Source organism: Vitis riparia, chromosome 19, assembly GCF_004353265.1.
Source record: "Vitis riparia cultivar Riparia Gloire de Montpellier isolate 1030 chromosome 19, EGFV_Vit.rip_1.0, whole genome shotgun sequence".
NCBI classification, from domain to species: Eukaryota; Viridiplantae; Streptophyta; class Magnoliopsida; order Vitales; family Vitaceae; genus Vitis; species Vitis riparia.
Window position 1 is genome coordinate 5,207,522 of NC_048449.1, and position 13,802 is coordinate 5,221,323.

Below are 13,802 nucleotides of genomic sequence, written 5' to 3' on the forward strand. Positions count from 1 at the left end.
ATATGAAATCATCTTTAATAGGGTCATGAGGATAGGAACCAATCCAGACCTGTCACTGTGTTTCTTCCAAATTTCATGCCTTGTAGAAGAGTATTGCAGGGATAATCAAAACTCTGCCAAGGGAAGTTCTCTGGATTACTATCATCTCCAATTTTCATGACAAGATTTTCAAATTCCAAAAGCTCAACATTTGGAACTTCTTCATTAATGGATTGCACTTGGGAATTGGAAGCTATTTTTCTTATTGGAATGTTATTTCATTGTTATCGTTACAATGGGTTGGCTCGCCTTTTATATAGTAGTGTTCATTGACTTTCTGACTCAGTCATGGTGGTGCTTGCAACCTTTTTACTAGATTCCATATCAGGAGACACAGGTTTTGTCAGTGCGGACATCCCAGTGATCAGGTGGAGGTTCGTGGAGGTACCATTGGTGGATGGTACCTAAGGAATGTCTCTTCTCTTAATGTAAGGTTGAAATGGGCTGTGTTCCTCAAGGAGTACTTAGTACATACCTATTTTTGGTTGTCACCAGGAATGGATAGAGTTCCCTGGTCCATGACCTTTAAAATTGCCGTTGAATTAGCTGAGAGGGAATTATACCAGTCTCCATAGACACTTTCCTGTATCATATCCCTAAGTCTGAATTTGTGGAATTGCCTGGGCTGAAAAACCCTGGTTTAAAGCTGACAACAGCTCCAGTGATTACCTCACTATCTACAAGGAGTTGATTTACTGTTGACAAACATAGAACAAGACAATTTTGGTTGGTTGGCCATGATCAATCGATCATTTTTCCTGGATGTGTATTCTAGCACTAAGTGGCATATATGCCCTTCAAATAAATAAATAAATCAATCCCAATTTGCAGCTAGAATCTATGTAAATCTCACATGTCAGCCCCACAAAATAATTAAGCACGTTAGTTATTGTTTGTGGTTTCACTGTGATTTCTGTGAATTGTTTACATACATAACCTCTTGTTCTTGATGCTAAAATGTTAAAAGGTCATAAATTTCCTCCTTTTTTTTTATTACTTTACTTGATTCTGACATATTAAAATAGTAATCTAATTAAATCATTCAAGAGAGAAACAAAAACCCTTCTTAGAAGAAATGAAAGATCAGCCGAAGACCAAAAACAGAGTCAAGGTTTCCCCTACAACGTGCAAGTGATTAGTATTTTTGAAAAGGATAGTTTTCATTATATGGTCAACTTCTATTATTGAACTTATATGCTACAAATAACTATTATCATCCATACAAAAAGCTGCAGCAAAGACCAATCACCTGATAACATCTTAAATGAGTCTTTTGTTGGAAACTAAGTAGTGTGGTTGAGAAAAGTTGCCAAAAGTAGTTGAAGTCACAGTTCTAAAGACAACAAAACCTCAACATGAAGCATCTTCTATCGAGCTTCCAACAGTGTGATGGTAGGTTGAGTACCAGAGGAAGAATTTGCTTCCATCATATTCTTATCAGTGAAGAAACAAGGCTCTTTAGGCTGAGGTAGTGCACCCTCACCACCCAACATCAGAACCACATAATGCATGCTTGGTCGATCCTCTGGGAAACGTTGCACACATAATAGACCCAAATTGATTGAACGCAGCACTTCAGATAGATCGCAAATGTTCCCCATTGATGCATCAATAAATTCTGAAGACCGATCTTCTATAAAGAGTGTCCATGCCTAGATAGTTTAAAGAAGGATCAGCACTACTTTTATATATTGAAATAAGGAAATATTACTTAATACTTACATGCCCAAGAAGATTAAGTTCGTGGTCTGGGTGGTTAAATCCTCTATTTCTCTTCCCACTTACAATCTCTAGTACCAAAACACCAAAGCTAAAAACATCGGATTTTGTAGAATACAATCCTTCACTTGCATACTCTGGAGACATATAACCTCTATAGGAAACCATTGAAGAAGGGGTTAAATTCACAAGCAATGGAGATAAAGACTCTATATATATCACTAAATATACTTACAATGTTCCAGCCACTCTTGTTGTGTTTGCTTCAGTTTCATTTCCTCCAAAACTTCTTGCTATTCCAAAGTCTGAAATTTTGGGGCTCATTTCATTGTCTAGTAAAATGTTTTCTGCTTTGAGATCTCTATGGATTATCCTGAGTCTGGAATCTTGATGAAGATAAAGAAGGCCTCGAGCGATCCCATTGATAATGAGGAAGCGCTTAGGCCAATCTAGTGCCCCGCTTCGCATTTGATCTGTCCAATTTTTACCATTCAAGTTTACCCATTGTACTACTTAGATTATTGAAATAAATGGAAAATATTTCAAGAAACAAATAATTTCAAATTCCATGAGAGTTGTTCATAGCAATGACATATAAAAACAAAAGTGAGTATAATTGAAACTCATTCTCAATTATTAAAGAACACTATCAAGAAGGCAAAAATAGATAAATGAATCTTAATGGTAGGGTTCCAAACCCCTAACTTTTTATATAAGAGCCAAAATGTTAGAGAAAATAGAAGTAAGAAAAATTTTCTAGATTAATCCATCTATGCTTTATCTAGTTCCCAATAATTTTTCTTTCATATTAGTTAAATGCATTGTAAATAAAGAATTTCCCCAGCATGCATAGGAGAGGAGAAAGAAAAGAGAAATCACTTGACTAGACAAACAAACTATATAATGGTTTTAGAGAGCCAAACCAAAAATGAACAAGTCCAAGCTTCTGTTAGGCATGTATTCATAGATCAACATCCTTTCTCTGCCATAGATGCAGCATCCAAGAAGCTTTACAAGATTTCGGTGCTGAAGTTTTGTAATGGATTCAACTTCATTTTTGAACTCTTTTAATCCTTGTCTAGAAGTTTTTGACAACATCTTCACTGCTATTTCTTGTCCCCCTTGCAATATTCCCTGAAAACATCACATTCTTTTTATTCTGAAAGCTTTCCACATTAAAGGAAACTTGTCGATATTTAATATGCGGAGCCCTAAAGAAACTAGAGACACAAAAACGTTGACAAATACACCGGCTTCAAGACTTTAAGGCATATAGTGGCCTTGATACATGTTGCTTCATTTATATACTATGAGGATTGGGGACATCAACTACTTCTCAAGATGCTTAGCTATGTATCTATAGTGTTTTATTAATTTGTAACTTGTCTTTTGCCAAAAAAGCAAAGTATACCCTTACCTTGTAGACAGGTCCAAAACCACCCTCTCCAAGCTTATTGTCACTAGAAAAGTAATTGGTGGCATTCAATAATATATCCAAGTCAAATAATGGTAACTCTAGATGCTCCTGGCCTTCAATTTTTTCACCTCCGTCTGAATTGTGTTCCATGTATCCTGAAAAATGGAGAATGGAATGAAGGATTAAAGAATTCACAAACCTGGAATTTAGCCCATTTCCAAGACTAGATCATTTCATTATTTATAAAATCAAGCTAGGTCAATCCATTACTCTTTTTTTTTATTATTACGTAATCAGAGAACGTGTAGAAGTACTTTTGACTAATACATATGGTGATACAAGCACTATGATGTGTTACATACCTTTTCTCTTTTGCTCCTTCTTCCTCTTCTTGAGCACATACAAGGTTAGGATAAGACTTAAAAGAACTATTCCTGTAATTGATATAGTAATTGATATAGAGACGACAATGACCTCCTTTTTCTTCTTCTTGGAGCTGCTATTTAGGCTTGAAGAAGCTTCTTGACACAGATGGAAAGAAATTAAGAAGGAAAACCAGGAAATAAAATAGAAAAACCATAAATTCCTATGAGCAGTAACCATTGATCCAAAATACAAAATATATTTGTAGTTTACAAACATAAAAACAGGAGTTCAAGGAACTACAATTGCCATAGGATTTGAGGGCTGGTATAGCATCTAGCTCACTATAATTGAAATCTAAAAGAAAAATATTCGAACTTTTGAGTGGACCTCTGCTTTACACCCTAGTGTTCAGAAAATACATAAGCTATTCCCTAACATAATGTGCTTGGTAGTTGGTTGCAGATTTTTCACATCAGCAGTGTTTGAGGAAGAGATAAAGCTTTTAAACGAGAGGCATGTATAGAAGGTGAATAAATACACCATGAAATTTGTATCAGATTTATGTTTTTCATGTAAGAAAAAGAAAAGTTCATACCTAATTCTGATGCAGCCATCCTTACATAGAAGTCTTGCCCATTTTGAGTGAAGTCCCTGATGTCAATCAATTCATCAAACCAGAGCAAGCATCCACTTCCTCCTCCTCTGATATCTGAATTTGCATAAGCAGTGCAAGAGCAGTTCCTCAAGCACATCCATGCACATTCCTTGAGGTTCATGCTTTCATGAACCCAGGAGTTCCGCGTGTCTGGAAGTTTCACACCAGAGTACTTTACAAATCCATCACCCTTCTGACAATCCAGTGGAGTACTTCGAACGCATCCATCTGACCAATCTGCCGTGTCCCATTTGCTTTGGAACTTTGGCCTAAATCCTTTCATACACTCACAGTTGGGAGATTGGTCAATCTTACAGATTCCATATGCACCACATAATGCATAACTGTCACAGTCATCCTTCTGTGCAGTTGAATAAAGAGTCCATTCATTTTTTTCATCTGTCCATGTGAACCTCTGTGCTTTACCTTCAGGAGTTAACACAAGCCTCATAATAATAGAGCTTTTAACAAGATAATAAATAATATATATCTCCTTTCCATTAGCAACATAATCATATGTATAAACAGGGTTTTTGGTTAATTGAGGTAACCCACTCAATCGAATACCATTCCATGGTCCAGCACGAAACTTTACAGCTAAACCATTCCTCAAAACCAGTTGTGGAAGTCCACTAGGATCGATCCCATAAGTAAAATTACCTTTAGAAGGGTCATCAGCACTCTTCCATGATGACAGGTACCGATCCAGGCCTGTTACTGTGTTTCTTCCAAGCTTCATGCCTGGTAGAAGAGTATCGCATGGATAATCAAAACTCTGCCATAGGAAGTTTTCTGGGTCACTGTCATTGCCATTTTTCATAACAAGATTTCCAGATTCCAAAAGCTGAGCATTTGGATTCTGTGCAGAACGAGATGAATTAGAATTCCAAAGAATTCTATTAATACCGTTGACAACAACAAGAATTCCCTGATGAGTGACCCTCAAAACTCCTGATGAATCAGTTAGTGGACTCTCTCTGTTGGCAACCCATACCACAGGCTTAGTAGACGCTTTCTTGTACCATATCCCCAAGTATCGATTCTCAGAATTACCTGGACTGAAGAAACCCAATTCAAAGGTCCCACCCGCTGAAGTGATGGTCTCACCATCTCTAATGTGTTGATTTACAGTTATGGTGTCTACTGCAGTGGAGATTCTTAAGAGGGAAAATACATTGGAGAAGATGAATACAACTGTTGTAAGAGAATCCATAGTTGTTCCTAGATAAAGAATGCCTGAGATTTTAGGTGCTTTGCAAGTCTCCCTATATTTTCCTTTCCCCTATGTGAGAATTGGCCTAACCTGCTTCATATGTCAAAGTCAATGTCATTCTTCAATGGTCAGCCGCAACTCCATGAATATATTCATTCCATTTCTTTCTTGGTATTCAGCAGTGTGTGGTTTCATTTGTTTGACTTTTAACATCCATCATTGGACTAACCATCCATTGGTCATCATCTTCTCCTGCATCCAAATTTGATTTTCTATACCTCTTAAAATGGAATAGGGATTAGTTTATTCCTTTTGATCGAATATCGCAGATTACAACAATACAAGTTGAAGTAAAGACCAAGAACAGATGTATCAACTCTCTTTCCTTGCCAAGTTTACAGGACATGTCAGTTACAACTTACAGCCACTGATAGGATTGAAAAAAAAAAAAAAATACAGGGGATATTCAGGTGGTCCAGTTTCTGATTAAACGTCAACGAGTGACGAGTAACTTTCACGCCTTGTCAGGGTGTGCTAGGAAGACTTTTGGACTGACTAACCATCCGAAATGACACGCCAGCAGGCTACTGTGATTTGGATTCTCATTACTTTTTTCTCTAAATTTGGAATTCTCCCCACGTGACTTGTTACCATTTGACTCAAATTTATATGGGTGTACAGACTTGTTTACACCTTATATATTGGAATCAAGCTTTGAGCAAAGTCACCACAGTCGGCGAGACCTGCACGGAAGTCGGTTATGCTCGCCGGGGACTACTTTGTTTTCTCACAAGTCCCAAGGCTCGTTGAGCTTCAATGACTTCTTGTAATCCCTTAGGGGCTGTGGATATAAGGAAAGAATCATCCCGGGAAGAATCCTCTCAATCAACAAATAGCTCATACATTGCAAAGAGGGAAGAATGATCTCAATCACTTAACAACTCGCACACGTCATAATTAGAGCATCACAGATCCTTTTCACTAAAGGACTTGGGAGCTTTGTGTTTTGGGATTCCACAGGACTTTATCTAACTCGGTCCAAGTATATAATTGACTTGTAAGTTAAAACGAAGTAACATGGAACAAGCCAAAAGTTGCCCTACACTAGCAGTTATGGACCTACAGCTATCTAGTTCTAGTGGACCTAAGCTGAACAATGAGAAGTTGTATCACAACGCTGTAGGGGCATTACAATATGTCACAATCACTCGACTAGAAATATCTTAAATTGTAAATAAATTAAGTCAATTTTTACATTGTCCCACTGATATGTATAGGAAAGCTTGTAAATGAGTTCTAGATACTTGCATGGGAATATTGATCATGGCCTGCACATTCAATCAGCATCTGGATTCAGTCTCACTAGCTTCTCAGATACTGATTGGGCCAGTTGTGTCAATGATCAAAGGTCCACTAATGGCTTCTATGTTTTTCTTGGCCCTAGCATTGTTCATGGAGTTCACCCAAGCAAAAGGATGTTGCAAGATCCAACACTCTTGTCTGGATACAAAGCATTGGCTCATGCGGCAACAGAGGTGACCTGGTTACAAGCCTTACTAAAAGACCTACAAGTGCCTAGTTCTACACGTCCTGTAATCTAGTGTGATAACATTGGGGTAGCTTGCATTGCTGCAACCTAGTTGCACATGCACGCGCCAAACACATTGAAGTAGATGTCCATTTTGTATGTGACAAAGTGCTGCAGAAAGAGTTAGATATTCAGTATGTACCTACAAAACATCAGGTAGCTGCTATACTAACAAAGCCCTTGTCTGTATCCCAGCTCATTGTCCTTAAGGTTGAGTTCAATGTGAAGGTGTCCCCATTTTACTTGAGGTGGCGTATTAGGCAGAATGTTCCAGAACAAAATTAGTTTCAGAGTTAGTTGAGGCTAACTTTAACAGTTCCATAGTTAGTTGAGGTTAGCTTTAGAATTAGATGAAAAATAGAATCAGTGGGAGTCTCCAACCAATTTGTAATCCTCTCTATATAAAGGAAAACAGAGAAAGAAGAAACAGAGGTGAGTTGTATTTCTCTCATGCCGTGATGTTATCTCCTATGTTCTGCTCTGTTTTGCACTCTCAACATCTTATCTCCTGTGCTAAACATCCTAACAGGCCTAGACTCAAGAGGCATGCTCATGCATGCATTATACAATATATTTAACTGTAATTGAAAGCTAAAACAACATGTTGAAGTTTTATGTGGACCAGTGCTACACTTCAGATAATAGGTATATACTTTATATAAAAGAAACTGTTTCCCTCCTTGAAGTTTTATGTCAAATTTACTTTTCTTATGTAAGGCACCTAATTCTGATGCAGCCATCCTTATATAAAGCTCTTGCCCATTTTCAGCTATATCTACCAAATCAAATCAGTAGACCAGGTCAAACATCCACTTGTTTATATCTGAATCAGCATAAGGAGTATAAGTGCAGATGTTTGAGCCCCACCCAACACCCTTGAGGTTCATACTTTGATTAAACCAGGAGTTCTGCCTGTCTGGGAGTTTCATACCAGATTACTTTACAACCTGTCACTCATCTGATGATTAGTGGAGTAGTCCTTCCATTCACTCACATTTTGAAAGGCCTTGTGGACCTTTAAAAATTCAAAGAGAAAAAGAGAGAAAAGAAAAGAAAATCTAAAATTTCTCATTATGAATTCTCTTGAAAATAGATGCAACACCATTAAAATTTAAATAGATTTAATAAAAGAAAATAAAAAATAACTTACCCTTACTTCTAAAAATAAAAATAAAAATAATCTAATAAAATAACTAAATAAATAAATATATAGTAATCAAATATAATAACTAAATATATTAATAACTTTTAATATTCCCTCACAAACTCACAATGCAACTACAAAAAATATCGAGAGTTTGTCAAAAACCGAAAACACGGAAACTGGTGTGACTTAGTAAACTACTTCACAATCATATTGTTGAAAAAATCCCTTAGTAATCAATCAAGCTTTGTAATGCTTAATCGAAATCATTGTCATTTTTCATAACAAGATTTCCAAATTCCAAAATTTGAGCTTTTGGATCTTGTGCAAAACATGATGAATTAGTATTCCAAAGAATTGGATAAGTACACTTGATAACAACAAGAATTCCCAAATGAGTGACCTTTAAAACTCCTGATGAATGCTTTAGTGGACTTTCTCTATTGGCAACCCATGCCATAGGCTTATTAGAGGCTTTCTTGTATAATATCCCTGAGTATCGGTTCTTGGAATTACCTGGACTGAAGAAACCCATTTCAAAGCTCCCACTAGCTAAAGTGATAGTCTTCACGTCTCTAATGAGTTGATTTACAATTATGGTGTCTACTGCCATGGAGATTCTTCAAAGGGAGAATACATAGGAGAAGATAACTACAAATGTTGTAAGAGCATCAATCAATAGGTGTTTTCTAAGTCTCCTCGTCTTTTCTGTTTTTTTCCCCTGTAAGATTTGACAAAGTTTCCCTCAAACATCACGATCAATCTAGTTTCCTATTGGTAGGCCATAGCTCTAGAAATCTCTTCATATGAATAATCAATTCTTTTCTTTGAATGTGTAGTCTATATTATTAGGCGGCGTGGTCCCTTGAATTGATTATCTGTGTGATTTGTATGACTTAAGAGAACACCAACCTCCATGTACAAAAGTAACAGTGGACACAAATAAGGGGTCCATTTACCAATGGATTGAATGTCTAAAATTTTATTTTCTATACCTCTTAAAATGGACAAGGGATTAGCTCATACCTTGAAGGCACCTATGGACTTTCCTTATGGCCAATCTCACCTCTTCTGTAGAAGAATTACAAGGTGAAGTAAAGATGCAAGAACAGAAAGACTGTTGCAGTGATTCTCTTTCCTTGCCAAGGTTTCCAGGATAAAAATGACAGATAAAAATGCATACAGGGAAAGTTTAAATGCTACAAACAGCTTGTATTATTAAATTTTAATTAATACTTATCAATGACTTTCATAATACTACCCAACAGGCAAAGACTAACCAGACTGCATAATCAGCTGAAACTGGCCCTTGCATGTCAGGGTAAGAATTTGTCCCCAATACATTGCTTTGAGAGAAAAGACCAGGCTCTTTAGGCTGAGGCTATGCACCCTCACATTGTAATGTGTGGTATTTTTTCACCTTTCTCATTGTGCTAATTAATTTGCCAACAATATAATCTATAAACAACAAAAAGAACCAAGAGCAGAGTCAAGATTTTCAGGATATTACTACATACAAATGACTGGATATTTGAAAAATAAATAAATCCATCCAAATGTGTACTGGGAAATTTTATGACATACAGCTTCTATTATTGAACTTTAATACAGAATATTGACTTTCATTGCATGTACAAGTGGGGCAGGTAAAGACTAACTAGACTGAATAACCTGGCTGGATAAACCTATCATCACTGAACCCACCTCAACAATCATTATACAGTCACAGATCTTGAACCAAGACCAAAAAAAAAAGGAAAATCAACACGAAATGCCTTCTATCGACCCTCTATTAATGTAATGGTGTGTTCATTGCCAGAAAAAATTGCATGCTTGTTTGCTGAAGAACTTCCTTCCAGCACATTTCTTTCAGTGAAAAAACCAGGCTCTTTAGGCTGATGTAATGCACTCTCACTACTCAACATCAGAACCACAGAAGACATGCTTGGTCGGTCATCTGGACTACGTTGTACGCATAATAGTCCCACATTGAGAGCACGTAGCACTTCAGATTGATTATAGGAGTCCCCCATGGATGCATCAATCAGTTCCAAAGGCTTACCTTCCATATAGAGTGTCCATGCCTATACCATACAAAGCAAGATGATCAGCAGTAGTTTTATTGCAATGAAATAGAGAGATATTACTCGATACTTACATGCCCAAGAAGATTAAGGGCGTGATCCGGGTGGTTAAATCCTCTGTTTCTCTTCCCAGTTACAATCTCTAGCACCAAAACCCCAAAGCTAAAAACATCTGATTTTGTTGAGTACACTCCATCAATGGCATATTCTGGAGACATGTAACCACTGTAGGAGACCATTAAATTAAGATATTATGATGTTACAAGCAAGGGAAATAAACTATTGACAACATTTTCATATGTACTTACTATGTTCCAACCACCCGTTTTGTTCTTGCTTCAGATTCATTTCCTCTAAAACTTCTAGCCATGCCAAAGTCTGAAATTCTTGGGTTCATCTCATTATCAAGTAAAACATTGTCTGCTTTAAGATCCCTATGGATTATTCTGAGCCTGGAGTCTTGATGAAGATAAAGAAGCCCACGAGCAATACCATTGATAATGACAAAGCGTTTAGGCCAATCTAATACCAAGGTTTGCATTCCATCTGTCAAAATTTATTTATTTTTGTAATTCATTCAGGATAACTCATTCTGCTAATTAAATTCTTGAAAAGTTGAAAATAATTATAGAAACAAATGAATCTCAAATATTTCAACTCGGAGTGACCCATGCCCATTTCTAGTGACAAGAAAAAATTGTCAAGAGGAGAAAGAAAAGAGTAGTGGTTTTTCACATTAGGGGTTCAAAATCCCCATGGTTTCAAATGGACTAGAAAAAAATGGAAACAAGAATTCTCTAGTTGGTACCTTATCTTGGAGCATTTGGTCAAAAATCAATCTCGAATATAAGGAAGGCATATGTCTTGAGAAATAAAACATAAAGACAAATCACTAAAGCAATTTGAGACTATATTGGGGTTTTAGAGACTAACCAAAAATGAAGAAATCCAAACTTTTGTTGGGCATGTATTCGTAGATCAGCATCTTCTCTTCCCCATGAATGCAGCATCCTAGAAGCTTCACAAGATTTCGGTGCTGAAGTTTGGATATGTGTATAACTTCATTTTTAAACTCATCAAGTCCTTGTCTAGATTCTTTTGACAGCCTTTTCACAGCTATTTCTTTTCCATCTTGCAACATACCCTAAAACCATACTTTCAAAATCATATTTGCATGTTCAAACTTTTAAATCCACATAAAGGAGTTTCAAAAAGTTTTGGCTCTTATATTAGAATTGCACAACAGTGTATCAATGAAAAGACCACATTCTTACCTTGTAGACTGGTCCAAAACCACCCTCTCCAAGCTTATTGTCGTTTGAAAAGTTATCAGTGGCATTCAAAATTGTATCCAAGTCAAATAATGGTAACTCTAGATCTTCCTCTCTTTCATTGATTTCTGCTCCTTTACAATTGTGTTCAGTTTTTCATGCAAAGCAGAGAATGAAAAGAATACAAATTAAGCAACATATAATGGGTCAAAATTTTGGGGGCAAGTCAAGTACAAAGAAAACCTGAACTTGACCCATGATCATGACTAGATCAATTCATCAATTATGTAATCGATCCAGGTCATTCCCCTGCTCCCTCTCTTGGACCACACAGGGGAACTTTTAGTAGCACATGGAATATAGGTTATTACCTTTTCTCCTTAGCCTCTTCTTCCTCAGGACATACAAGGTCAGGACCAGGCTTAGGAGAATCATTCCCACAATTGACACGGTGCTGACAACGACCCACTTCCGCTTCGCCCCTTTGGAACCGCTATTTGTCATTGCAAAAGCATCTTGATCCAAAAGCAAAGCAATCAAGCTAATTAGTTAAGAAGTAAGGGATACAAAGGAGAGACAGACACATGTGCAATATTTGCCTTTGAATACTTGTACAGAATTTATAATTCTCAGGTAAGGAACAGATAAACTCATACCTAATTCTGATTTAGCCATCCTTATATAGAAATCTTGCCCGTTTTCAGTGTACTCTCTGATATCGATCAAGTCACCAAACCAGAGCAAGCATCCACTTCCTCCTCCTCTGATATCTGAATTTGTATAAGCAGTGCAAGAGCAGTTCCCCAAGCACAGGGATGCACATTCCTTAAGGTTCATGCTTTCATTAAACCAGGAGTTGCGGGTGTCGGGCAATTTCACACCAGAGTACTTTAAAAACCCGTTACTCTTCTGACAAACCATTGGAGTACTCCGAACACATCCATCTGACCAATCCGCCATGTCCCAATTGCTCTGGAACTTTGGCTCAAACCCTTTCATACACTCACATTTGGGAGAACGGTTAATCTCACAGATGCCATACACACCACACAATGCATAACTGTCGCAGTCATCTGTCTGTGCGGATGAGTAGAGGATCCAATCACTGGTTCGATCAATCCATGTGAATCGCTGAGCGTAGCCTTCAGGACTTAACACCAGCCTCGTAATGACTGAGCTGTTGACAAGCTCAAAAGTATAATACGTCTCCTTGTCATTAAAAATGAAAGCATAGCTATAAACAGAGTTTGGCCTTAATTGAGGAAAACCACTGAACCGTAGACCATTCCACGGTCCAGAGCGGAAGGTCACAGTTGAACCATTCCTCACCAGTAGTTGTGGAGATCCACCAGGATCAAGCCGATATGTGAAATTACCTATAGAGGGGTCATCAGTGGTCTTCCATGATGACAGGTACCGATCCAGGCCCGTCACTCTGTTCCGTCCAAATTTCATGCCTGGTAGAAGAGTATTACATGGATAATCAAAACTCTGCCACAGGAAATTTTCTGAGTCACTATCATTTCCGTTTTTCATGACAAGATTTCCAGAGTCCAGAAGCTGAGCATTTGGATTCTGTGCTGGTCGTGATGAATTAGAAGACCAAATTGTGGTATTAGTACCATTGAGAATGACAAGAGTTCCCCGGTCGGTGACCTTCAAAATTCCGGATGAATCAGTGAGTGGGATTTGTCTGTTGGCAACCCATACAACTGTCCTAGTAGCCACTTTCTTGTACCATATCCCCACGTATCGGTTCTTGGAACTATCCGGACTGAAGAAACCGAGCTCAAAGCTCCCACCAGCTGAAGTTATGGTCTCACCATCTGTAATTATTTGATTTACAGTCAGTGTATCGACTGCAATGGAGATTCTTAAGATGGAGAAGACAAGTACAAGTGTTGCAAAGCCCTCCATCGATACCCCACAAGGAAGAATGACACCCCTTCTGCAGTAACCTATCCCCTATTCTCCTTTTACTCCAAATCTAATGTAGTTTTCAGATGGTTGACCAATGACCATAATGTCATAATCAATGAGCTGCAAGCAATCAATAATTTTCTTCGAATATATATTCCAAATTGGGTGGGAGTTGGGAGAGTCCCTTGAGTTGAATGACTTTAATACGTATGATGCAGAGGAGAAGAAGAAGTGAAAGTATATTTTAATAGGCGGCCAAACCGTAATTTCAGAGGTAATGATTCCAAACTTGATTTTCAATGCTTCTCCAAATTGGCGGGCGTTTATAATAATTTGACAAATGCTACAAAGAGGGCAACCTCAAATGTTATTTAATATGTTTAATT

The 13,802-nt window shown here is 37.5% G+C and overlaps 1 protein-coding gene across 1 annotated transcript; it reads right to left on the reverse strand.

Moving 5' to 3' along the window:
* Positions 1 to 1,196: 1,196 nt before the first annotated feature.
* LOC117909146 lies at positions 1,197 to 13,440 on the reverse strand. Its single transcript, XM_034823037.1, has 14 exons — positions 12,153 to 13,440; positions 11,868 to 12,011; positions 11,500 to 11,630; positions 11,159 to 11,369; positions 10,534 to 10,771; positions 10,300 to 10,450; positions 9,923 to 10,225; positions 4,137 to 5,478; positions 3,538 to 3,696; positions 3,176 to 3,330; positions 2,682 to 2,892; positions 1,994 to 2,231; positions 1,762 to 1,912; positions 1,197 to 1,691 (listed from the first exon to the last, which is right to left on the reverse strand). The coding sequence occupies exons 1-14, from the start codon at positions 13,411 to 13,413 to the stop codon at positions 1,407 to 1,409; spliced, it is 4,980 nt and encodes a 1,659-aa protein (XP_034678928.1). The 5' UTR covers positions 13,414 to 13,440; the 3' UTR covers positions 1,197 to 1,406.
* Between the last annotated feature and the right edge of the window lie 362 nt (positions 13,441 to 13,802).